This window comes from Lagenorhynchus albirostris, chromosome 13 (genome assembly GCF_949774975.1).
Source record: "Lagenorhynchus albirostris chromosome 13, mLagAlb1.1, whole genome shotgun sequence".
In the NCBI taxonomy this organism is placed as follows: Eukaryota; Metazoa; Chordata; class Mammalia; order Artiodactyla; family Delphinidae; genus Lagenorhynchus; species Lagenorhynchus albirostris.
The window spans coordinates 33221783-33246834 of NC_083107.1; the positions used below are offsets into that span (position 1 = coordinate 33221783).

General features: G+C 43.7%; 1 protein-coding gene across 9 annotated transcripts in view; it reads right to left on the reverse strand.

The window, feature by feature from the left end:
• The window catches only part of MEIS1 (Meis homeobox 1), a 135369-nt gene extending 129746 nt beyond the window's left edge, over positions 1-5623 (reverse strand). For all 9 annotated transcript variants that reach the window (XR_009543997.1, XR_009543996.1, XM_060168536.1 and 6 more), the window contains exons 1-4: positions 4977-5623; positions 2897-3123; positions 900-1041; positions 321-371 (exon numbers count right to left, since the gene is read on the reverse strand). Coding sequence is in view for 7 of the 9 variants with exons in the window: in XM_060168536.1 (XP_060024519.1) it covers positions 321-371; positions 900-1041; positions 2897-3123; positions 4977-4988 (432 nt within the window). In the remaining 2 variants the exon portion in view is untranslated. The remainder of the gene's footprint in view (positions 1-320; positions 372-899; positions 1042-2896; positions 3124-4976) is intronic.
• Between the last annotated feature and the right edge of the window lie 19429 nt (positions 5624-25052).

The following is a 25052-nucleotide window of genomic DNA, read 5'->3' on the forward strand; positions in this document are numbered from 1 at the left end:
GAAGTCCGCAAAGTTTAAGCACACACGCTGACAGGCCCGGAGATAAATCCCCGGGCTGATTAGAGCCGCGCTGCCCGGCTGTCATAAAAAACAAAGCTCGCGTTTCCCCGCGCCGGCTTGCCCGGCCCCTCTCGAGGTGAATTTATTTCCCCGGGACCTTGTCCCGGACCACTTGCGGGTGGATGGAAACCTTTGCAGCCCACTTGCAGATAGGGGAAGACCGGTCTAGAAACCTCAGGGCTCTCAAAGTAAAGCTTGGGAGGAGGGGGGATTTTGGGGGGGGGAAGGTGGGAGGAGGGGAGTAAGGGGTCCGCTCTTACCAAGTTATCCAGTTCTGGATTAGAAGAAAATAGAGGTTTTTCTGCGCGAATCTAAATACAAGTGAGAAGGGGGGTGGGGAGAAAGAAACATTTGAAATCTGGTCGCCTTCCTAGTTTCTTGCCTCATTACACTGTCGGGGGCAGGATGTAACCTCCGGGAGAGGCTCTGTGACACCGAGTTCGTCCCGTGCAGAAACCCTTCAATGTGAGTCAAAGAATCCGAAAACAAGCCCAGAGCACAGGGTTACTTCTCCCAGCAACTGTGCTTCTGAGAGACCGCTGCCCAGCTCGCCAAGTCCAAGGCAGCTCCTGCGCGTGGGCTTTGGGGTTGCATTTTACAGAGCTTTCTGCGTCGGGTTAGGTAGCGGGAGTGGGTAAGCACTGGGGTGATTTTCAGGCGTCCGCAAAGACACTCATTTAGGAGGAAAAGCTCGGAAGAGGTAACAGGCCTGGCTTAGGGCGGACTGTTCGCTGGTTACTTTTGCAAATGTGCTGGGTGGGAGGGAGGGAGGTTCTTTTCTTTTCTTTCTTTCTTTTTCTTTTTTTTTCTTTTACTTTTGAAACATTGATTTTGCTGACCTGTTTGGCGAACACGGCTATATCTTCATTGAATGACTCTGACGAGCAGACGTCCCCGCCCGCCACCCCCGGCTCGCGGGGGGTACAAGTAGCTAATTCACATTTCTCAAAAATCAGTGCTAAGAGAGGGAAGAGGGGGTGTCTGCAAGAAAATACAACAGTCACAAACAACACAATGGTTAGTCCCGCGGCAGTGAAAAAAGGCGCCCAAGAAAAACAGCAGGACGAGCTCAAGGCGGGGACCCCCTCCCTGATTTTGTCATCTACTTGTTCCCCTTCCCCCGCGCCCCCAGGTGACTGCTCACCTCCCCTTCCTCCTTGGGCCCCCGAAGTCGGAGGCCCTAAGCCATGGACCGTATCTGAGGATCGGTTCACCATATCTGGCCGGAGAAATTGGTAACATTTGCTAAGAATAAAACCCAAGCGGTTCCAGCAGCCATTTTGAATTAAGTTTCCCACCCCGACCGGCCCTCGTCCCTCCTCTGCACATCCAGGACCTGCAGGGGGGGAAAGGCGCGGGGCGCAGGGGTTGGGAAAGCTCTTTCAAGTGGGTTCCTCCAAGGCCATCTCGCGAAGCCCAAGGCTCTGGGGATCTTGGTGGCAGGCGCTCAGCTAACTTGGGGAAAGGACCTCTCTGGTTGTGGGACCGACTGTCAGAGGACTGCATCTCCCGATCCCGACCTCACGGCTCTCGGAGAGCAAGAGGGCTCCTCCTCGGCTCCCTGCACACCTCCCTCCCTTCGCCGATGGTCCCCACCGCCCCCCAAAGAAAGTTCCTTCAAATGTTCCTGCGGTCAAGCCTTTCATTTTTGTTCCTGCGTAATGCCAAAGCAGCTAGTATCGCGAGGGGCCTAGATGTCGCTTATCCCAGCCCATCAAAAAAAAAAAAGAAAAAAAAAAGCCTCCTCTAATGCCCAAAGAGGTGTCTCAAGTCTTTTATTAGCTCTCACAACCCAGCTGGGAATTTAACAGTTTGGGGTCCTTTTCAAAAAGCTTCCCCAAATGTTCTGTCCCGGAGCCTAAACGATTTGCAGTTAACAACACTGCGGAAAGGACGCTGAGATTTAAACAAGCCCATCGCACGAGGGACCAGAAGATCAAGCAGAAAGGGTTTTCAGCCAGGGAGGGTCAGTGTTGCCTGATTTTTTTTTTCAAAAGAAGAAATAAATAAAAATAAAAGTGGCTGCAAAGTAAAAAGAGGTCCCCCAATACATCAGCACACAGTAGGCACAAGTGACTTTCAGAGGGTTTTACTAGTCCAGGGTCTAACCCAAGGGCCCAGGAGAACACGGTGTGAACTGAAGCAGAAGACGACACCGACCCGAGAGCACCCCGCATCTACTTCTAAATCCTGCAGGTTTCGCCTTTGAACACAAAGTCCTAAAATGACTAGAAGTTTCTTAAGGTCTGTGACAATTCAGAGCGAGCTCCTCTCCTTGACTACAGTGGTCAAACTCCCTAAATGCAAAGCATGTTCCCCCTTGCCTGACCTGCAACTGGCCTGCCTTGATTTTATTGTGCGGTGGCAGAGCCAGCATACGGTGGCTGAGTAAACTTAGCAAGTCAGAACAATCAGTGGCTTAAAAGATTTTCCTTTAAACTAAAAGTTTCGTTCCAACACAAAGGCGCCTACGTTTAGAAACCCCCAACACTCTCCCTGCGAAGTCAAGCGAGTGAGGACTCCAACCCGCTGAGCTACCGAGCCGGGGTCTGGGGGGACGAGGGACATTTGGCAACTTCTGCACGGCGACCCCTCCGCGGGCATGGCCTCGGCGGAGCGGGGCGCTGGACTGGCGCGGAGCGTGTGCGGAGATGGGGGCGGGGGGGCGTCTGGGATGGCAGGCCGCCTCCCCCAAATCTTCATGCAAAGCGAATGAAAAGTCACCAAATAATGTACCTCCAATCCAGAGAGCTCTGGCTTTCCTCTTACTGAGGGCAAAGGGAAATAGAGAAAGCATCGCCTCTCCACTGCTTAGCCTGCTGCCCGTCGTACCTACCCATAAATGGCATCTTTATCTCTCTTTAAAGCGTCATTGACGGAGGAACCCATGCTGGGAGCCATGGCGTTGGTGTGAGCTGTGTGCGGATACTGATGCGAGTGCAGAGGAGGCCCGTGGTTCAGGTGGTGGACGGGCTGCATGGACCTGGCCGCGTGCGGGTCCCCATACATCGTGGAGGGGATGCCTACTCCATCCATGCCCCCATAATGGGGTAGATCGTCGTACTGCATGAGAAACAGGAGAGAAACAGGTTCAGAAGGCCAGGCGGGCAAATGCGGGAACGGCAGGGCACGGAGCTTATATAATGTCAGTCCAGCTGGATCCTTCAACCCCGAATTCGGTGGCCTTGCATCTCTGAAGTTGAGATTTCTCATTAAAAAAAATATTTTTAGAAGTAAAATTTCTAGGATTCTCGGTAAGACTCGGCTAGATTGAATGGTCTTGCCCTAACTTGTGTCCCTATCAGCTAGCCAGAAATTCAGGATCCTTTGGCAAAAAAGGAAGGAAGAAAGAAGGAAGAAAGGGAGGCATTCTCCCGGAGGGCAGAAGGTAAAACGTGCACGTCTCTAGAGGAGGAAATTCAAAATCACAATAATAAAACATGCCAGGACAGTACAGCAAACCTGCCTGGTTTCACAGACCCTTCCCATCAGGGGGAATTTAAAAAAAAAAAAGTTACGATGGGAACAGCTAAGCCAAGCACGTGAATTCAGACAGGCTTCTCATTTTATTTCCCTGCCAGCGTGGGGTTAGTCAGTCCTGCAAGACACTGCATTTCCTTTGCTCTCCAAGACAAACTCTGCTAAATCATACAAAACTAACCGGCTCTCTTATAAGTGAAACTCAGAGAAGGGTAGCTTCTCTTCAACATCGGGGCTGAATTTAGAATTGGGCAATATTCCCCTCAAGTTAAAGAAAATGTATAGTTGGAGCAATTATTCTATTTTTTCTATTCTTATGAACTTTCCCCCTAGACTAGATGTCTGTGAGCTAAATGTTAGTCATCAGGTTTAAAGCAAATTTAAAAGTAAATGCACATTCAACCCCCCCATCTTCCTTCTCCAGAAAAACTACTTTCATATTTTCATTATTTTTGTGTGCAAAATTTAGCTATTTAGGTTTTCCTCTTTGCTTCATTTCAGGCATGTTCTTTTCCCAAGATGTGGAGGCGCTGAGAGTGAAATGATTTTCAAAGAAAAGAGGAATTGCCACTTTCATCTCCTTCAAGCCAGAGGTGTGAAAAGAGTTTGGAAGAACGCTGACATTTGCCTGAACCAAAGGAGTAAAGAAAAAATGTGTCAGCCTAGTAACTTTCTTTTGCAAACAGGGCTTTGAGGGCCAGGGCACAAATTATGCAAGGAAGGCTTTTTGTAGACCCCCTTTCTTTTAAGAAACTACCTCTGTTGGGTTGTCATTGTCTCACTTTACTCTCACTACATTTCCATTCAAATAGGAATATTGGGGAAATTAGTATTGCATTTTTAAAGTGAGTAGTTGTGTGCTTAGTATCCAATTAGTGCAGGGCTCTTCTAAGAAAAACTTACAAAGTATTACCTTGCATAAAAAACCATGTACATTAAAATTACTTTAAAAAGATGAATGCTTTCCGACCCCCAAAACCGTTGTACTATGACAAAGTTATTTGCTTAAAAATGCTAAATACTTTCAGTGATATTAAAGATGAGCATAATCAATAACGTATCAGAAGTTTCTAGCTGCTTATTTTAATTTAAAACTAGCCTTAAACTTCTGCTCCTTGAATGCTCACGCTATATAACATTAGGTATCTAGCGCTGTTTGTTTTTGTTTTTTAAACAGATGATTGCCCGAGCTTGTATTTTTATTTATATAGCTGCTGGTTAGGAATCTATAGAAAACTTGATTACTTGAATTAACAATTACATGTTAATATACATAAGTCTACAAATGCATTGAATAAATCCTCTCGCTTTAGGCCACGGCTTTAGGAGCCTCATTCAAAAAGACAGAGAAAAAAGGAAACTTTTTAGCAGTGTCTTTCAGCCACGTTTCAATTTAACCTCACATTTGAGTTCCACAATTGTTTTTTAATACGTACCCTTTGCGCCATCGGCCTCCCTGGCTCCCTTCCTACTTCAACTTCTAATATATCCTCTTTAAGGCCAGTGTGAAAAGAAACAAATACGTAAACTCCCCCAGAAAAAAAAAATAAAAAGCACGACGAAAAATCCCTTAACGTCTCCAGCAACGTGAGCTACTGGTCCCAGATCTTCGGTCTATGGGACCTGAAGCAAAGCTCCCGAGTCACTGAGCATAAAAGCGCTCCGTTTCCAAGACAGCAGCGGGGGCAAAAAAAAGCAGATCTTCTCTCCCCAAAAAATCAGTTAAAAAAAAAAAAAGCGCCCCTCAGACCCAACTACCAAATCTCATGGCTTTCTGCCACTCCGGCTGTCAATCACAGGCGAGGTTGTCAACGTGGTGAATGAATGATCATCCGCTCAGTCTTCTTCTGGTCAGAACACCTCAAATGTTAATATTCAAATGCACAAAGCCCTAGCGCTCGCTTCCCTTGAATCAGTCCTAATTCCTAATCAGTTTCTCTCTTCTCTCGCTCGCTCTCTTTCTCTCTCTCTCTCTCTCTCTCCCTCTTTGCAACTGCTGCACTGGAGGGAGATTAGAGGAGGGTTAAAAAAAAATGTCTGTCTGAGTTTGTCTTAAAGGAGCCACGATCGATGCTGCCCGCTTGCAGTCCCCGTGCGTGTGTAAAGTGTGTGTTGCACAGGCGGAGAGGTGGATTCCGACCAGAATGCTAGAACCCGGAAGTAGTGGTGGCCATAACAGGTCGCGTCTTACACAATGCATTGGGCTGCAGCAAGTAGGCTCCTCGGCAGGGGTGGGTGCGCGAAGCGAGCTCTGGCCGCACTGGAGAGGCAGAGAGGCGCTCCATTAAATCGCACGCCCAGGCACAAACACCCACACACCCGGGGCACACGCGCACAAGCGCGGGTAGTAGCCCCCGGCCGCCGGCTTTATTTTCCGTATACTTTTCTCTCCCTCCCCCTCCAGACTCTCTCTCCAAAGCTCTCTTGAAATAGATTGGGAATAAAAGCGGGGCAGGCAGCAGCGGGAGTTATTTTGCACAGGGCTCCGTGGATTGACTTCCTGACTTTCCTCGAAATTATTGGGGTCTGCCAGTATTTTTCGGGGCGGAGGGGGGCTGGTGCAGAAAGTAGTGGATTCTTAGAACCAAACACACCACGTAGAAAAGTCAAACCAGGAGCGAAGAGAGGAGGCGCAGGAACAGGGCTGGGAAAGGCTGTGCTAAGAAGTCCCGAGAACGTGGGGTGGAGATGGCTGGGGCTTTCTGCAGATCCACCTTAGAGGGTTTTTTTTTTGCTGTCAGAGGTGGACACCCGGCCCAAGGAAAGGAAATGCTTGCGTTTTCTCACTTTGGGGATCTGGACGCCCCCACCTCCTAGTCCCGGAGGCCTCCAGCCCCAGCCCCGGCGTCCTGCGCAAAGTGAGAGAGGAAGGGAGGGAACAATGAGCCCAGAGCCGGGAATGTGCCCCCAGCGCCTGTTTACAAACACGAAGCTATTTATGATCGCCGGAAAGCGAAACCCGACGCGGGCTCTGGGCAGCCCGACCTCGCGGGTGGAGCCCGGGCCAGGGAGCCGCGGGGAGGGAGGCTCTTTCTCCGACCCGCTCCGGGCGAGGCGGCCGTGCGCCCAGGGCGCTGCGCGGCGGGGTCGGCGCGCTCGTCTGGGGCTGCAGCCGCGCTGCCTTTGTCTTCGAGGCGCCGAGGGTCTCCGGCCTCGGCCACGCTCTTTCCCCGGCGACGCCCCGCGCTCTCCTCCCCATGCCCTTCTTCCCCCCACTCCTCTTTCCGATCCCCAGTCTGGCTCAGGGAAAACTCCCAGTGCCAAAGAAAAAGAAATTCACTTCGGGGGCTGAGATTTCAGACAAAAAGCTGCCCCTACCCACAACTCGGAGGCCCCAACCAGCCACTAATTTGAACTTTCTCCCTTTCAATACCTATTCTCCGGTTTAAGCAAACAAAAAATTCCTTTCTTCACTCTCCCGCTCTCAACCTGCCCTTTATTAGTATATTATTATATTTATTATTTTCGTTTTTATTTTTCTGCCCGCCCGGCTCTGATCTGTCGAGATGGCTCAGCCGCAACAGCTCGACCAGCGGGCTGGAAACCTCACATCCCGGAGCAGGGCTCGCAGCTCGCTCGGCTCGGAGCACGATTTTTTTTTCCTCCCTCCAGTTGAAACCTCGCAGAAAACTCCCCCTGCGGTCGAGTGGAAAATGAGCTCACCCAAATCTCGGTAGGCAGCCGGGGAGGAGGGCTCGGCCAATCAGGAGACGCTCCCGCCAAGGCAGCAGCTTATTGGCTGCGGGGAAAATCAATTATCAAATAATCGATCAGCAGGGAGCTTCGATCTGCCGGGAAGGCAAACTGCCACTCCGGATTCCCGCCCTGATTGTGGCCAAAAGGCTGACTCCCCCAAAGCAGCCGGCCCCTAGCTCCCATCGCCCCTACCCTCATCCCACCCCGCCAGCTGCGGACCAACCCAAAGCGGGGGAGGTGAAGGAAGGGGGAAGAGTTTTGAGAAAGATTAGGGGCTCGTATCTGCATAGACTGTTTGGAAAAGATTAGGAGCTCTCAAATGTATTGAAGCCAACTCTTAATACGCAAACTAAAAGAGAATTCGCATCGGTCCGAGAGGCAGGACTGAAGTTTCTGTTTGAGTGGGCTTTCGAGGAGCAGGGGACACAGGGCGAGGATCAGAACGTAGATCTGGAATCAGATTCCACCAAGCGCACGTACCTCCCTAAGCGTCATCTATTGCTTCTTTTAATACTTCTCACGAGTCAACGCCCAGTTCCCCCCAATAGTGGAGTTTTCATAAAGCCGAGCATCAGAGCCTTCCCAGACTCCCGCACATCACCCCCGCCCCGACGCCGTACTCGCCCCATGTGTTCCCGTAGGGCTGACACGTTCACCCAACGCCTTCAGATGCGTTTTGCCTTGAAAGAGCTCCGACTGTTAAAAAAAACTCATCCTAGGATCCCCCATCATTTGCATCTCTGTCTCCTCTCTTCCTTTCTCCCCCCACACCCCAAGTTTTAAGATCTTTTACTTTTCACCATCGCAAAATGTAGAGTTTTCTGGTACAAACGCCTCGACACATCACGCGGGAACTTAAGGCAGGCCCGTGTGTCAGAGCCCAGAGGATCCAGGTGAATTACCAGCGCCTTTGTGCCACTGCCTGGCAACCCCGAACCCCCACCCCGCCGGCCGTTCCCCAACGTGAACTTGGAAACAGAACTCAGGCCAGGATGGGACCTCCCGGTGTCAGGAAGGCCATTTCTCTGTTTAATTCCTGGGAAGCTGCGCTGGCTGGGCCAGCCAACGCAATCCTTTTCCGATTACAGAGAAGACCAAACTGGGCCGGCCGCCTGCAAGCTCTTCCTGGAACCCCAGCCGGCAGCGGCCAACACCTGAGCGCCTTCCGACGGCTGCTCGCTGGGGTGTGAGCTCTTTCTCTCCAGCAGGCCCTCCCGGTATCAGCGCGGCTGGCGGTAGTGGGGCACGAAGTGGGGGGGGGGAGGGGAGCGTCAAGCCAAACACCGACATGGGCACAGCTACGTTTATGATCCTAAAATGAACTGCGAAGGAGATTGTGTAAGTATAATTTAACCAAGAGAAATTTACTGCGAAATACATTTCTATGTCCATGGTCTTTAACAGCCCTACGGGTTCTCGGGCAAAGACTTAGGTGGCCGACCGGTTTGGAGTTACCTCAAGTCTGCGGTCACGTTTTCAAATGTGGAAAAGGCCAGTTCTGGTATATATAGTTCTTTGACAATGGAATGCATTTTGTATTGATGCGTTCCGGTAAGTTTTCTCTTTTGTTTTCTAGCAGAGATGGAAAAAGAAGGTTCAGGTAAATCTCTCCTTTTCCAACACAACCCCAAACTTCAAGCAGTAGAAGACTATTACGCTCTTCAACCATGATCTTCAACTTTAAATTACCGACAAACAGAGTTTCCTTAAAGAATGAGATAGTTTGAGTTTGTGGGCTTAAACTAACCTCATTAGCTTTGAAAAGTGTCTTCTTCCTTCCCTCCCCTTCTTTCCAAGTATAGCTGTGAACCCGATGGTCCTAGGCCTTTATAAGATTAATTCTGAACAACCGAGAGACTAAAACACTTTTACAATGTAATTACAGTAGTACAAATTGTTTGCCCAAACCTCATTCTGGATAAGGATTTTACAATTAGCAAACAGTTATTACAGTTGGGGCTTGCTGAGAGAAATTGCACAGAGGACCTCTGGAGTTGCAATATAGTAGCCATAAAAAAGAAGAAGAAAAAAAACCTCCTTTAGCAGGGCAGCAATTAATCATCTATTAAAAGAAAAAGGTAAAGGGATAGTTCCAGGTATCTTAGAAAACTAGTACTGATATTTATAGCTGTTCTATGGCAGTGCCTTTTTCTAGCTTATCTCAGATACTTGCTTTTTAAGGCAAAAGTACTTTTATTTTGCAAAAACTTGGCCTGGTGAAGGGTTCTGGCACTTGCCCCTAGCTCTTTCGAAATGGGCCTTCCATACTCAGCTTACCCTTCCCATCCCAGAGCATCTTCCGAAAGATAGAGAATGAGGACTTTAAAGAGGCAGCCTGGGGCCTAGGTCCCTATTGTTTACACCCTCAGGCAAGGAGGCATTTGAAACAAATAGTGCCCCTTTAGGCTGTTGGTACAGTCCTCCGGGAGAACTTCCCTCTAGTGTTCTGTTTTCCTATAAGGAATCGTGTCTTTGGAAAGACCTATATCCGGAATTAGGCTTTTGTCCCCGAAGTTCACACTGATGAGTCAGCTCCAAAACCCTCAGAAATTAAAAAGGCACCTCTTAAGGTAAAATGTGTGTGTATTTGCCAGCCCAGAATAAACAAAAGCCTGTTAATCAATCGAGTTTGGCAGCTGTGTTCACAGAATGATAAGGGTTTATCATCTGCCACCTAACTTTAAGATGCCTGTTAAAATGCTGTGATTACTCTTCAGGTTGTCCTGTGGGCTGGAGGCTTAGGGTTTGTTCTTCAAGAACATTCATCCTCTGAATCTCATCCCACATTAGCGTTTGCATTTCAAAAAACAGAAATAAGAGAAGGGAAAGACAGTTCAAAGAAAATAGATTTAAAATCTACTAGAGATAATAGAGGAATGTTGGAGATAAGAGCCTGGATGCCATATGAGAAAGGTACCAAAAAGCCAAAGCTAATGAATGGCTGTGAGAAAAGTGAAATAAACTATTTAGAGGTCTATAAAAGGGAGAAACCTGGTTAGGTGATATGAAAGGGGGTTAACCGACAGGATTAGGGAAGACGTTAATCAAGTGCCCCGAAGCAATCTGGGCTATAAGAACCTGGAGATTTGTTTACTGCATTTTGCTTCAGAAAACAAAGAATGTCTGGGTCCAGTTCAGAAGTCAATGAGAGGTCAGCTGAGGCTCTCCAATCATCACAGGGAAAATACCCGTCACTATATTCGGGCTGGATAATGCAAAAGTGAAGAAAAAAAAATTGGGGGGTGTGTGTGTTTTCCTTACTTTCCTTTCTATTTCAAATCATTAAAATGCTTTGGTCTCTAGAGGGGGAAAAATTACGCTGGTTAACATAATTACTAGCTCTGACATTTTCAGAAGTTATAGAGGTCTTTTATTAATTAAATGGAGGGCTTAATAAAATATTCCTAATAAAATTTACGGTTGTCTTAAAACTTTCTAAACAGTGCTATAAATTCTTAATAAAATTAACTGGGAAATGAGTTATTAGCCCACACTTTACCCTCTCCCCCCACTTCTACATAAGGAGCGTCTGCAGGGTGAAAAGGGAAATAGAAGCCTTTTAGTAAAATATAAATATTAGCCAAAGTCACACATTGCTTTAGGAGAGGCAAAGTTTCAACTAAGTTATTTCTTATGGCTTCATCATCTGATATACCCCAAAAGCTATTCACAAAATTTCTAGAAAATTTCTTCCCCCTTTCTACTAGGTATTATATACGCATGTATACATTAGCCCATTTGAAATACAGTACTTAATTTTCTGGTCTGAGTTGTGTGTCAAGTTTAATAAAAAGCATAGATACATCATGCAAAATTCCAATATAGAATTTTGAAGGTTCAGGTTGCAAATATTTTCTTCATCTGTTAGAAGATAATTAAAAATGAAATGCCTTGTACTTTTTCTCAGTTTAATTTCTTAAAAGGTAACTTAAATAATAAACTTCTCAGTAACATTTCCCTCCAAACTCCTCATTTATAACAGTTGCTGCGTTATCTGAAGCAGCATTTTGGTGAGCGATACACAAATCTTTTTCATATCGCTACATTTCACAACTTTGTGGAGCTTTCTTAAGTTTGGAGATGCTTCTCTGTTTCACAGATACAACACAGGCTGGCTGACTGTTTGAGATGAACAGTACACTCAGACACACTCCAAACTAAACCAAATAGCTTTGGTGGATTGTTCAACGTTTGAAGACTTGATCTTTTGTGCCGTCTACTGGACAATGGAAAAACTACAGTCTCTATGATTTAAGAAACTTTTTTCTTGTCCAGCATTTGGGGGAGGGGGGGTGATTTGGGGCTGGTAAGTAATAGGAGAGGACCACAGGACCCAACTTAGACTCACAGGACAGGTCTTGTGGCCTACTCGTGTGTTCAAATCCAAGTTTAGGACATTATACTAAGTATAGGCACACTTCAACCACTGGACTAAAGCACAAGGCTAAAACCTACATTTAATACAGTTGTGCATGTGTGGGGGTACACAAAGTCAGCTTGGGAAGAAAAGGAAAAGATGGTGGGACAAGCCTGGCATCTCTGAAAAAAATATATGTGTATGTGTGTGTGTGTGCACATGCATGTGCATGCAGTTACTTGGCTCGGAGCGTGAATTGCTTGACAGTGAAGTTAAATGTGTCTACTGCCTAGGTAATCCAGGATGTACAAATTAATTTTTGAAATTCAGAACGTAATATTGTTCAGTAATCAAGAAAAGTACCTGTAGGAGGGACAGAATGAAATTGGTAATTAGAAAATTTTTAGTGCAGTTCCTCTTTTGGCATTATTGGATGAAAATATGAAACTTCAGTGTTTTCACTTGGGGACCACATGTGGGAGAAAGTGTGGCTGAAATTCAGTCAGATGCCTTTGTGTAACAGAGACTGTTTGATGTTCTCTTAAACATTTAAAAATATTGTATACATTTTTTGTTATGATTTAAAAAAATATTTATGGAGCTCTAGCATTATGGAAGCTTTGTACAAAAAAAAATTCATGAAGCTAACTCTGACCTCTGTTTGATATTGACATAGTTCCTGAATAATCACAATTATTCTAGAGAACTGATAAAGCCCACACCACTAAAATATGGAGAAGTCAAGCTGATTTTGGTGGAAGAGACATAGACTTGGGTACCAGCCTCTTAAAACTGTTTGCTTTCCTGAAGTTAAATTGCTTATTGCATTAAAAAAGAAAAACACCTATTAATACATGACTAGTTATTAGGGTACTCTTTAATAAAAACCCAGTAGTGAAAAGGAGACAGCTTTAGGACACTTTATTGATGCATAGATATATTTCAATGATCTACTTCAAATATACATTTTGATGTGGCACTATGTCAGAATGACTTTAAAATATTGTGTTAAATATAGATATGTCAGAGAACTTGGGCTGACACTGACTACTTAAAGCAGTGAGATTGCTCGCATTGCAGTGTAAAAGAACAGGATGGTTTCAGTTGGTCTGCAGAGATGGCGATGATTGGGGATGGGGGATGCCGGTGGTGATGGCTGTGGTGGGTGTCTTTTCAACTTCAGCATAATCAACTGAATTGTGAGAGTTTATTTTATAAGATGCCATATGGTTCCAATGGGCCAGATTAAAACAACAACAAGGACCCTACTAACAATAGCGGGAACACGTAGACGAGTCTTACAGGAACCAATCATAAGTATTCCCGCGTTTGATAAATTCTAAACTAGTAGTGGAAGTACTGAGCGCTGGGGAACGTCTCCAGTCGCCAAATGCAAACGTTTACCTTTGAAGCAACAGGATGAGCCAGACTGGTCATGATTAGCGTCCACGCTGGACTGTATAAAGGGGCATATTTTGTGAAAACCTTCAGGCAAAAATCGTACTGATTATTCAAAAATAAATATTTTAACATTTCATTGAGTTATCCAATGAATAAGAAAAATATCGAAGGCTTTCTGCAGCTCAGAAAGAATTCTAGTATCGTGAAAAACAGAGAAGGAAAGAACTAGAAGAAACTGAAGGACGCCCGCTGAGTAGTTATTCACTTGTGAATATCTGAAAAGGTATCTTTACGTGCCCTTATTTTGAAAATGAAAAATAAATATCATCTTTCCTTGTCCTTTTAAAAAAGATTAACGTCAAACTCTGGTTACGCTTGCTAAATATCATAATTTGTTTCCAGGCGACTTATGCGAGAAAGAGCCAATTTGAAAACTTACAACTAATGAAAGAAATCGACGTACAAGCCGTAAAGAAATCGGTTCACAGCCGAGCCCACAGCCCTAAGAGGCTCCCCTCTTAGGGGCTCATCTAGGATAACTTCATTTAGTGGCAGATCTGCGGCCACTTCCGGGCCTCTCTGCCGACTGGGTCCTTCCTCCGCTGAGCGCTCTGCGGGGCTGTCCTGTCGCCTGTGCGTGGCGGGGTGCCAGGTCCCGCGGCGCCGAGCCACCCAGAGCCCCGGGCCTGCCTGCACCCCCGGGGGCGCACACTCCTCAGGGCGAGTGGAGGGCCCGGCAGGATACGCTGCCCGGGGCGGGCCCCCCCCAATCTGCTCACACCCGGCTGGGCGCGGGGGCCGCGGTTTGGGGGGGGGTGAGGGTAGGTTTGGGGAAACGTGTTCCCTGGGGACCCCGAACCGTCGGGAAGGAGCCAAAGGTTTTCTCTCCTGCCAGTGCACCGACCCCCCACCATTCTAGACCGCGATCCTGTCTCCTTTGGGGTTCGCCCCAGCCTCTGCCGGAGGGAGGGAGTGGCGGGTCAGACCTGCGCCGCAGGGGTGGCGACCCGGGAGCCGGAGTTCGAAGGACCCGCGGACCCCGACGCGGCGACTCGGGGTATCGGGCTCTGTCTGCCGGTGCTTGGGGCTGAGCACCCGAGGGCGCCTCTCTCCCCATCAGGATTCGGGGACACGGGCTCACCCCGCAACCCCTTGCCAATTAGCCTAATTCTGGAAGCTTCTCGCCTCCGTTCCTGGACGGCTCTTCCCGGGGCGCCGTGAGCCCTGGGATGCCGCCCGTCTCCCGCTTCCGCCTCCGAGGCCGAGTGTGCTCTGCGAGTCTGTTTGGGACGCGGGAGCCTTCGGGGACCCAGGCCCCCCCAGTGCCCCCTGCGCCCGCGGCGACCCCTTGGAGGGGCTGGAACAAGCGCGCGTCTGTGGCCGAGGTTATTATTTCAGGTGCGCTAATGGGATTAGCGGCCGCGGGAGAACTGTGTGGGGATGGATGCGGTTCCTTCTCCCGGTTTCTTCCGCCGCCGGGTGGAAGGGGAGGCACCGCCGGCGGCCTCTCCCGGCCGCACCGCCCGCTCGGCGCGCGCTGCGCTCACACCACCCAGGGAGGCGGCGGACCCCGCGCCCTGGGCCTGGAGGGCGGGGAGCCGGGGCGGGGGAGGGAGGGGGAAGGAAAGGGGAGAGGCGCAGAGCGACGGCGACCGAAACGCAAGGAGGGAGAGAGCAGGCGGCAGTAACGGAAAGACAGAGCCAAGGAAAGCGACAGAGATGGAATCAGATCCAGTCCTGTCCGTCCCCAGGACACAGAGAAACAGCCATTCCACAACGGCCTCGCCAGGGAAGGAGAAATGCGCTCTTTATTCCCGGATGCTTTCTGCTTCCGAGGGAGCCTTATCATAGACTTTTGCATAATTGCATATTGACTTTCCTAAATAGTTCCGCAGCTATTTATGTTTCCACTTGTTCAATCGCAAGCAATTCCTTTGGGGAAAAGTAAAAGAAAATGTGTGTGTGTGTGGGGGGGTGAGAACTAAGGCCAGAGGCAAACAGTACGACCCTCTTGCAAAATGTCCCCTAGGCCATCGCAGAAATGACCATCCTCTCCTGGGAAGTGCGAGTCACCATCCCAAATAGGGTGAAATGATCGGTCTGCATTTTCATGATCGGCCCATTTTTCACAGCCCCTTCCCCACCATAAAGAACCAGAGACTGTTTGGGCTAAGTCAAGGCATTTAGTTCCATTTGCCCATTTCACAGATGAGCAAGCTGAGACCAAAAGAGGTTAAGTGACCTATCCAATTTCTTCTCTCTCTTTTCTGGGTGTCTCAAAATTCTCTTTTTATATATATTCCCCAACACTTAAAAAAAAAGTCACAGCTACAGAAGAAGCCTTTCCAACTTTCATTTCCTAAGATCACTGGAGGTCAGTGCCTCTGTATCTTCTGTCAAAAGCAGCTGCTGTGTAAAGTTGATGGTTGTGTGTGAGTGAGTTTAAGGGCTGCGGGGTGACTCTTCCCTCCTCCCCTGCCTCAACCCCGAGTCCATCACCAGCCCCTTTCTGAGAGCAGTAGGCTGGGAACTTGTTGCTCTGTGAAGACCCTTCCACAGAGCATGGAGAAAGAAGCAAAGGAGAGCCTGTATTTGGTGGTGATGCTGCTGGGGTCTCATAGGCTGAGCTTTTCTCCAACCAACCCTCAACCCTCAAACAAACAAACAAACAAACAAACAACTCAGACCTTTTGCTTCGACTTCCTGTGACTGAGTGACCCTAAGCAGAAAATTGGTCCAGGTCACCCAGGGCAGGAGCCGGGACGTTCAAGGCCTTATTTACCCCAGGATTAAAAACAACATCCCCTCTAACTTTGTCTCTCCTCAGCAGCTTGCCTTTTAAGGATGTGAGAAGGAGCTTCTTAGAGTATAAACAGACATCGTAACTCATGGAGATGTTTAGGTTTCAAATTTACAAAAACAGCACTTTAGCCCTGCTTTCCTGAACCCCACTACAACTAAGACCCAGGCTGCCAAACCCTTTGCAAAGGCATCCTGTATCATTTATGGGCAAAATATATTTTTGAGTGGTCACTTCTAATTTTGAAATATTTTTATTTTTAGCTTCAAGTTGGACTCCTAAAACAAATCAGTTATTTATGACCTGCTTTTCCCCATTCCCTGATTATTATTTAGTCTTTCATTTAAAATTTTTTGTTACCTTGAAATTTGCCTTGATTTGGGTGTTCGGTACAGAAAAGCTGCTTGCAGGCTTATTATCTGCAGCCATCTGCATTTATTTAGTCAAAACTCTGTGAAATTTACTGTTGTTTTGTGGTTTTTTTTGCTGTTGTTGTTTTAACTCATTGACTATTAACAAAAAATAGCCTAACACCCTTTCAGGTTTAAACCTTAGTTCTGTCCTAGCCTAGCTTTCGTGAAAAGCCCATTGCACGGGGCTTGTTGGCTTACATATCTTTTAGTTAAAAATCTTTTGAGGATTTGAGCCCAGACTTTTGTGATATACTGCACTATAAGGTATTTTATTCTCAACTAGTTAGTGATTGTAGGCTGGAACAGAGAACAATTTTGGAAATCGGTTCTATTAGAAAAAGCTCTTTGTACTTACCAATATTCCCAGCCAGGATTCTGGGCAGTGGCTGTGAGGCTCAGCTCAGAGCTGAGACTGAGTACACTTGGGTGCAAATTATAACTCAGTCACTAACGGGCTGCTTGCATTTGAAGAAGTCAATCACCTGCAAAATGAATTGGTTATGTTATTTTGTTCCGTAAGTCTACTTTTGATTCTTGTATTTAGTGATGATTCTGTATATAAAATTAGACACAGAGAAAATGTGTAGCTTCATAATGATCAAAAAAGTTTAGCGTTAAGACATTGCAATATTACCTATTTTCACAGTAAATTTTTAAAAGGTTGATATTTTGGAGTTGGATGGTAGAAGGTTATCCTAAAGCAATGTTTCCCTGCCTTGATTCAGCCATTTACATACAGCCATAGGGGTTTTGCCCTGTTTAATACCCTCTGAATTACTATTTACTTGTTCTTTTAAAAAAATAGTTTCAGCTAAAATAAAACACATACATGTATTTTAAAATGAAACTTTATACCATAGGATTTCTCTTGTATCTTTTCTAATGCAGCATACAATACATACGATAATACATTTAAAACAATTTGCTTGGATACATGCTCCTAAATCATCTTTATCCCACTTTGGGAAGCAGTGACCAAAGGTCATTTTAAATCTGTTCAATATGCCACGTTCAGCATGACCAAGTACTGTTCAACAAATATCACACGCTGAACACAAAGAAGAGGCATTTGGCAGAGGAAGAAGTGAACACTAATGACCTGGAAAAAAATAAACACTCATTTTAGGAAGAAATCATTAGTGTTTTATAATCCAGCTTCGGTATTTCAAGTGGGATTGCATCTTGTAAACCTGTAACTGCAAACTTGCTGATACTGGTGAACTATATGACGCCTCCATTTTACATGACTGCATTCTGAAATACAATCACTACAATTTTAGATATTTGTAAGGCCCAAATTTTAGATAATAATATGCAATTTTTGAAAACTATACTAGATTCTGTAAAAATGACAATAATTTCTCACAAAAACCTTCAAAATACTGAAATCCGAAACTCCTGTGCTTTATATTCCAGGGAAGGAAAAGATAAATCCTTCTACTTTGGACTTTTTTTTTTTCAATTTATTCACTCTCTACTCCCCGCTCTTTTGAGATTCTTCCTACAGGGAAATCAAGTGTCAGAAGAATTCCTTAATACCTTCAGGCACTGCAACCTCCAGATATTACTCTCAAAGTTTGAAAATGACAACTTAGGTCTTTGTTGAAAGGTACACCTGAAAGAACTAAAGTAAACGGAAAGATGTCTAAAGCATAGGATTAATTTTTGTTACCGCTTGATTTTATCTGAATATTCTTTAGCGTGGTTTAGAGGTTAAAACACTTAATTCTTTCTCCACTGGCCAGGCAACTTCTGGAGACACTTTTCTCTAGTTCCCTGATTTCACATTTTCTGTGTAGCACTGCCCACTGAATTTGTAGAGCGAGATATAATTTATACCTAGATTTCATTTCTTTATGCCTAATAGTAGTTACATATTTCAGCAAACCAAATGCCATTCACTGGAAGCCTTTATTCTGCTTTGTTTTTTCCTAAATATGGAATTAAGTTGAAATAATAATTTATTGAAACAACATAAACACCTGACCATCGTCAAAACCAAGGAAAATCAAAACCAAAAAGCACTGCTTAGCACAACCAGAATACTTAAGAACTTAAAAACCACAAAGTTGGAAGTGGATAGTTATGGCTCTTTTAATAACTGTCATTTTACCGTGATTCTAAATCAGTATCCCAGGACGATGAGGAGTGTGGTTGAGCTTCAAAATGCTCTGGAAACCACTGCTTTGAAGGTCAAACAGCCATGTTTAAGTTCCCAGCTATACTGTGCTACCGGCGATCCTTGGTGACATGGGACCAACCACGCCCCTGACCCGGTAAGAACAAAATGCTCACAGCCAGTTAGTTCTCTGACTTGTGATTCTGTACTTGGCAATTACCATTTTTTGCCTTTTCTTTGAGCATTTAACTCACTTTAGTTTTATATTTTTGCATTTCTGTGGTAGTTGGCCAGCACCCCTTTTTATCCTAAGCTAATTTACACTGAAAAGTATTACATATGTTCGGATACTCTAACCCGTTCAATGCTTAGGGCTTATTTGTTTGAGATGCAACCAATGAGCCTTCCTCAGTGCCTGAAGCTTTTTACCCCAAGAAAGAATAGTTTGAATTTGTTTCAAAATTCTCTTCTTCTTATTTGCTTTTTCCTTTCCTATGAGTCTGTAATTTAGTTCTGCTGACACAGTTGGTTAACCCCATACCGGGGAGCTGATTAAAAAACACTTTCTAAAAATGTCTATTCCTATTGCTGGTATGAATCAGCACTTTTTTTTTTTTTTGGCCTATCGCTTTCTTTGGCTTTGTTTATCAAAATCTTTCCACCCCAATAATTCGAAATGGGCACCGTTAAAAAGCTACAAACCCTGTTCTTTTTAGGATGGGGTAGTTCTCACCGCATAATCTCTAATGTACTTACTACTTGAGAATGATTCCGGAGAACAGTAAGTGGTCTTAGAGATTCTATCTCACCTTGTGTGTACCAGAACACGTGAGCAATAATCACGTTTGTTCTCATCCCTGTGTTTAGGGGGCCATTCAATTGCACAACAGATTCCCCTCTGGAGGAATACTTTCTTGAAAAATCTGAATAATTGTTGTAGGTAAGCTGAGAAGCTGCTCAGGCTTATCTTATACACTCAGTCAACTGAGTTACTTTATTTTTGTTTGTTTTTTAACTGAGTTACTTTAGACACTCAGTTAACCCAGATACCAAGGCCACCCTCACTATCCTACCCCTGTTCTCTTGGAGACTTTTAATAAGACATGAGATCCAAAAACAGTTTCATAGTTTACATGCTTTTCTCATTGTCGCTGACATTTTTGGGGATAGTGATAAAAAGACAAGTCTGTTGCCAATTTCATAAATGGGTCTTTTCTCTCTGCTGTCAGGTTGCCCTTCTCACTAATGTCACCATATGTCACTGCTTGTCCCAGACAATCTGAGATTGACTGAAAAGTGTTTGAATAACTTTTGGGTCCTATTGCCTGTAATTGGTAAGACTTGGCCGACTTTTGGGTTTTACACTGTTCTGTTTAGAACAGTGTTATTTGTGTGACATTAATTGTATGTCCTAATCAAGTCTTTGATGTTCGGGGATAAAATTGAGAATTTAATTTTTGCCCCTAGTTTAAGAAAATATTTCACAATTTACAAAGCAGGCACCACCCCCATGCCTAAAATCTTCCTTTACTCCCCAAAACCCTGTGAGGACATGTTATTATCATCTCCATCTCACAGATATACTTTAAAGTCACACAACTGTTTAGGATCAAAGGCTGTGTACTGAGTTGTGGCATCAGTGGAAGAACATCTCTGTAACTGCATCCTTTCATTATGCTAAATATTTGGGAGGGAGGGCATGAGAAAAAAATGAGAAAACATGTCCTCTTGGTTGAATTTTTTAGTTATTTTCTCTTTCTCTCCTATCATCTACTATAAAATTAGAAATATTTGAACTTCTGGAACCTATCTCCAGAAAGTTTTACTATTTCTAGCGTCCAGACATTTTGAACTGATTAACCATGCTCAGTGTGAAATGTTTGCTCCTCTGATTTCAAAGTTACTTTTTGTTGCACAAATAATATCTATTTTTGAAAGATCATGCTTGAAATTAGCTATAGAACACAAGATTATTATATAGATTTATTATAATCTTTCATTCTACACATATAATATTTGTTTTGTGCTTACAGTTAGTATACCTTTTTTTGCATTTAAAAAAACTATAACATAGACATAAATCAATGTATGAGATATTATGGCATGGTTTTCAAGGAGATAGCAATTCAAATTTTCCATTTAAAGAGAGAGAACAAAACTTCTTTCAGGAAATATTAGTTAATCGGCAGGAGTCCTTTTCAGAGCACAGTTACCATGGGATTGAGAAGTATTTGCTAATTATAACAGTGCACTAATTATCTGCTTTTACATCTCATCTTTCTGTCTTTCTGTCTAAATTCACTTCTAATTATATGGTACGCTTTTTGCATATGGCATATCTAAAAGTGTTGCTTTTATCAGATATGAATTCTTTTACTTGGAAATATTAAAGACATAGTTTCACTTCCAAAATAGTTTTTCCTACAATATAGTGAAATCTTTTGATTATGGGTTGAATAGTCTGTCATGTTGGGGGGAGGGAGCGACCAAGGTTTAAATATTAGACATTTTGTATCTTCCAAAAGAGAATAGCAAGGCTGATCAGCCTTGTCATGGTTTCTATTTTTCAAATGCGGTTAAGCAGATGTCACATTACCCACTCATCATCACCATCATTGTCATCATATTTTTATAACTCTACAGAATTTCAAATGTTGTAATTGATGGACAGATATTTAAAACATAGTGTAATAAAGGAAATATCACTCGGTCATCAGAACCTATTTTGATGGGATTCATTGGTCGTCTGGATTGCAGAGGTAGGCTCGAAACAAAAGCAACAATAACAACAACAAATATGACTTCAGTTCCTGTATTCTGATTCCCCTTGGGCTTATTGAGCGCATAGAAACAGGAATTCACTTGCTGTGTAAATAGAGTCTCACTCATCTCCCCAGAGCAGGAATTTCACTGGGGTCGGGGCGGGGGGCACTTATAAATTGAGGGTCTCCATCTTGAGGGGATCTACAGGCCTTCCTCCCAAACACAGGCTCCCGTGACGGCTGTTAGTCCAACTCATTTGTGGGTCTACACTTTCTCTAACTCCACTCCTTGATCATACTTTATTGATTGTGAACTTTAGTGCACACATATTCATTTCAGTGTTTATTTGTTTTAAAAGAAAGCTTAAAGAATAATTTATAAGCTTTTAAAGAAACATCTGATAGAGTACTTGAAGCTTCTGCAAATACAAACAAAATCTGCTCTGCAGTATTTAAGTACATATAGATATGTGGATCAAGCAGTTTTAGATCTCAGGCTCCAGGAGGGGGTCGAAGGAGTTGGATGGCTGGATGAGCACGAGGGGGAACATTTATTGAGGGCTTCTTCTAAGTTAGGCACTGGGTTAGATGCTTTTGTACACATTCTTTCATTTTGGTAACATTCAAAGCTATTGACGGTTGTTATAACGGTCAAATCCGAACTTGAGCTCTGATTTGATATATCTTTTACATTGAATTACACTGAGCTAAAAAGTTGGATTTTCTGCTATCAGTTTCACTTTTATGCCTGGCCACAAAATCATTTACATCCCTTCAACCTCAGATGCTCAATTGCCCAGCAAACTAAGGATGTAGTAAGGGCCTTGGGAGCTACGTGGGGGCATTCCCTGCAACTAGAGACATTTCTGCAATGGAAGAGCCTCTTCATTATTTGAACAGAGACCTCTATCCATCCTTCCCACCCCCGGGCCTGAGGCTCCTCATCTGGAAATCAGGATGACTTGGTTCTATTTTTGATATTCCTCCCAGCCCCAGTGATTTGTGAATTTTGTATCTGATTCTGCTGATGCCAAATGTTTACAGCTGAAAGGGGGAAGGCAAACTAATTATAAACAGAACTTTCCCAGTTAAAATCTCAAGGGCTCAAGAGAAATGATTTAAGTATTTTCTGACTCTGACAATCGGAAATGCATTCCTGTGTGGCAGTTATAAGATACACTGAAAAACACCCCTTTTTTTGGGGGGGGGCTTTTACCATTTAAGTTGTAATATGTTATGGAAGTGAAAAGCTTCCAAAAGGGTGGAACAATAGTCCTAATATTAAGCCACTGCAGATTGGGGGTTACTTCTTGACTGTTTGCTGTGTGCTTTGGAGAAGGAAACCATCCCTCTCTGGGCTCAGTAAAGTAATGTTAATTCCACCTCCTTCAAAATGGAGTTCTGATGTTTAAATGTTCATAACTCTCTTCAAGTTCTTCACATGATAATTGTGACATAAAGTACAAAGTATTACTCTTGGAATGGGGTAATTTTATCCAATTAAGTTTCCTCTGAGCTATCACCTTGGGTCGGAAACATTGTTATTACCTTGCAAATTACTTTGTACTTAGGCTTTCTCATGTTCCCTAATCATGAGCAAAAGTCCCATCCGAAGGCTTAGAATGCTTAATATTTGCAACATTGACTTTGATGGAACATTACAGTGAAGAACAATCTGGTCAGTGCTGTACTAAGGGTGGGTCAGAAGGACCTAAATCTCCTTGAGGATGCAATTTATGCAATGCCATTAGCCATTCTTGGAACAGCTGTATAATTAATAACTGGACACAGCATGTCATTAATTTGAATGGGATCATAGGAGACTTTGAGTTTGAAGCTAGGAGTCAAGCTGGCCTATGAGATTTGCCAGAGTTTCTAGAGACTGGGGTCTATGATCATTTGGTGGTGTTTGCTTTATTAAATGCAGCCAGCCCTTCAAAAGCAATTGCCAAACATGGAATTTATACTCAGTATTTCCTAGCAGACACTAGAAGTTACCTGCCATGTTTTAAATGGACCAGCCTAGACACTGCTCTTCATTCATTAATTAATGCATTCATCCAATAAATTATTTATTGATTACCTCTGTTCCAGGATCTGGATTAAGGAAGACAAAGAAGTAGGAGGGTGGGGATCCTGAGGAAGTGTGTGATCAGTCTAGTTACCTTCACGGCCAGTTCACATATTGTTTTAGCTGCTGGTTTTATTTTGGAAGTTGTTCTAGAGAGTTGTACTGTCACATAGAATGAAAATGACTCCTCTCCACCCCCGCCTCAATCCACAGCTGGGGTCAATTCATCAGGCATTCCGTGAACTTTTATTACATTCAAGAATAAAAGAGGCATTTATGATAATTAACGTTAAAAAATGAGAAAAAATGGCTCTTGTTTTGGCCACAAAGTTTTGAAGTTTGTATGGCAAGTGAAATGAGAGCATTCCATCATTTTTAGTGTATGCAGCTGCTTAGGTATTTGAGAAATAATTATCTCCTTTTCTTCTTTTCCCCAACTCCTCTGATTATGTCAAAATTGCAGTTACTATTAAAGATTGCATAAACACACCAGGAAGTTAAAATTATCAAAATGGTACTGAAAAAGAAATACTAAAGAAAAAGGAAAAAACATGCATAATCCCACCATCCAAACTTAGCTAAAAGCAATTTCTTTCTTCAGAGGTATGTTTTTATATGATTGTGTGCTTCTGCTTTCCATTGTTTTATCTCTTTTTCAAATTATTACATAAACTTTATATCTATTTGTAATGTCTACCTAATATTACAAAGCCTAGGTGTACCATCCTACAGTTAAATACCACCTACTTTTGTATATTTATTTTGTCTCAAATTTTTTTTTTCACTATTGTAAATTAAGCTACAGGGTGTGTGTGTGTGGGCATGTGGACTTCACTACATTTCTTTTAGATAGATATCTAGAAGTTAGAATTCTAGGTCCTTAAAATATATTAAAAATTTTATGGCTTTAAAGATTATTTTCTTTTGCTGAATTATCTGTCAACATTGGATACAATGATTTAAATAGTCCCCTTACCAAAATTTCTAGGTAAAAATAAACCCTTATTTTTAAAATTGCATTTTTTATTACCTGCAAATTTGTACATGTCACTGTTTAGTAGTTCTTGTCCTTCCTTTTTGAACTATTCACTTTCTCTGTGAATTTCTCTGTTTGGGATATTGTAGCTTTGAAAATTTAGGATCCTCTTTCTTATATGAAGGAATGTATGAAGTCAACATGTATGATGTTTCTGAATAAATATTAATAAAATTTAAAATGCTCATAAAAATACAAAACTAAAGCAGATTTGCTATAATTATGCATGTGTTTGAAAGTGCTTAAAGGAAAAAAATCAGTAGAAATTCATAAATGTACTACTGTAATTGTCGTTATAAGATGGTGAATAATGTTTACTTTCTTTTTTTACTTTTCTAATTTTCAAGGTTTCTATAGTGAATGTGCACTATTTTCTTTTAAATCAGAAAAAGCAGTTATTTATAGATATGCCTTTCTTTTCTCTCAACTAATTTTTTTTTAACTTGGACATTTTTTTTTTTTTTTTGGCCAGACCACGCGGCTTGTGGGATTTTAGTTCCCTGACCAGGGATCAAACCCTGGCCCTTGGCAGTGAGAACACAGAGTCCTAACCACTGGACCGCCAGGGAATTCCCTAATTTGGACATTTTTAAGACCTGAGTTTCATTGAAGCTGATGGGAATATGCGAGTTTGGAAGCTATATGCAAGTGAAAAGGTAGTTTCTGGAAGATTCTTTCCTTTGTGAAACCCAAAATTTCTGAAAAGATGATTGGGAAGAGGAAGCCAGATTGATTCCTCTGAGTGGGTAAGAGATATTCAAAGTGCGTTTTCCTGTGGCCAAACCGTGTGGAATAAATGATTCTTAGCTGCTGCTGGTGTCACTTTCCAGGCTATTTTGAGACTTTGCAGAGTAAGG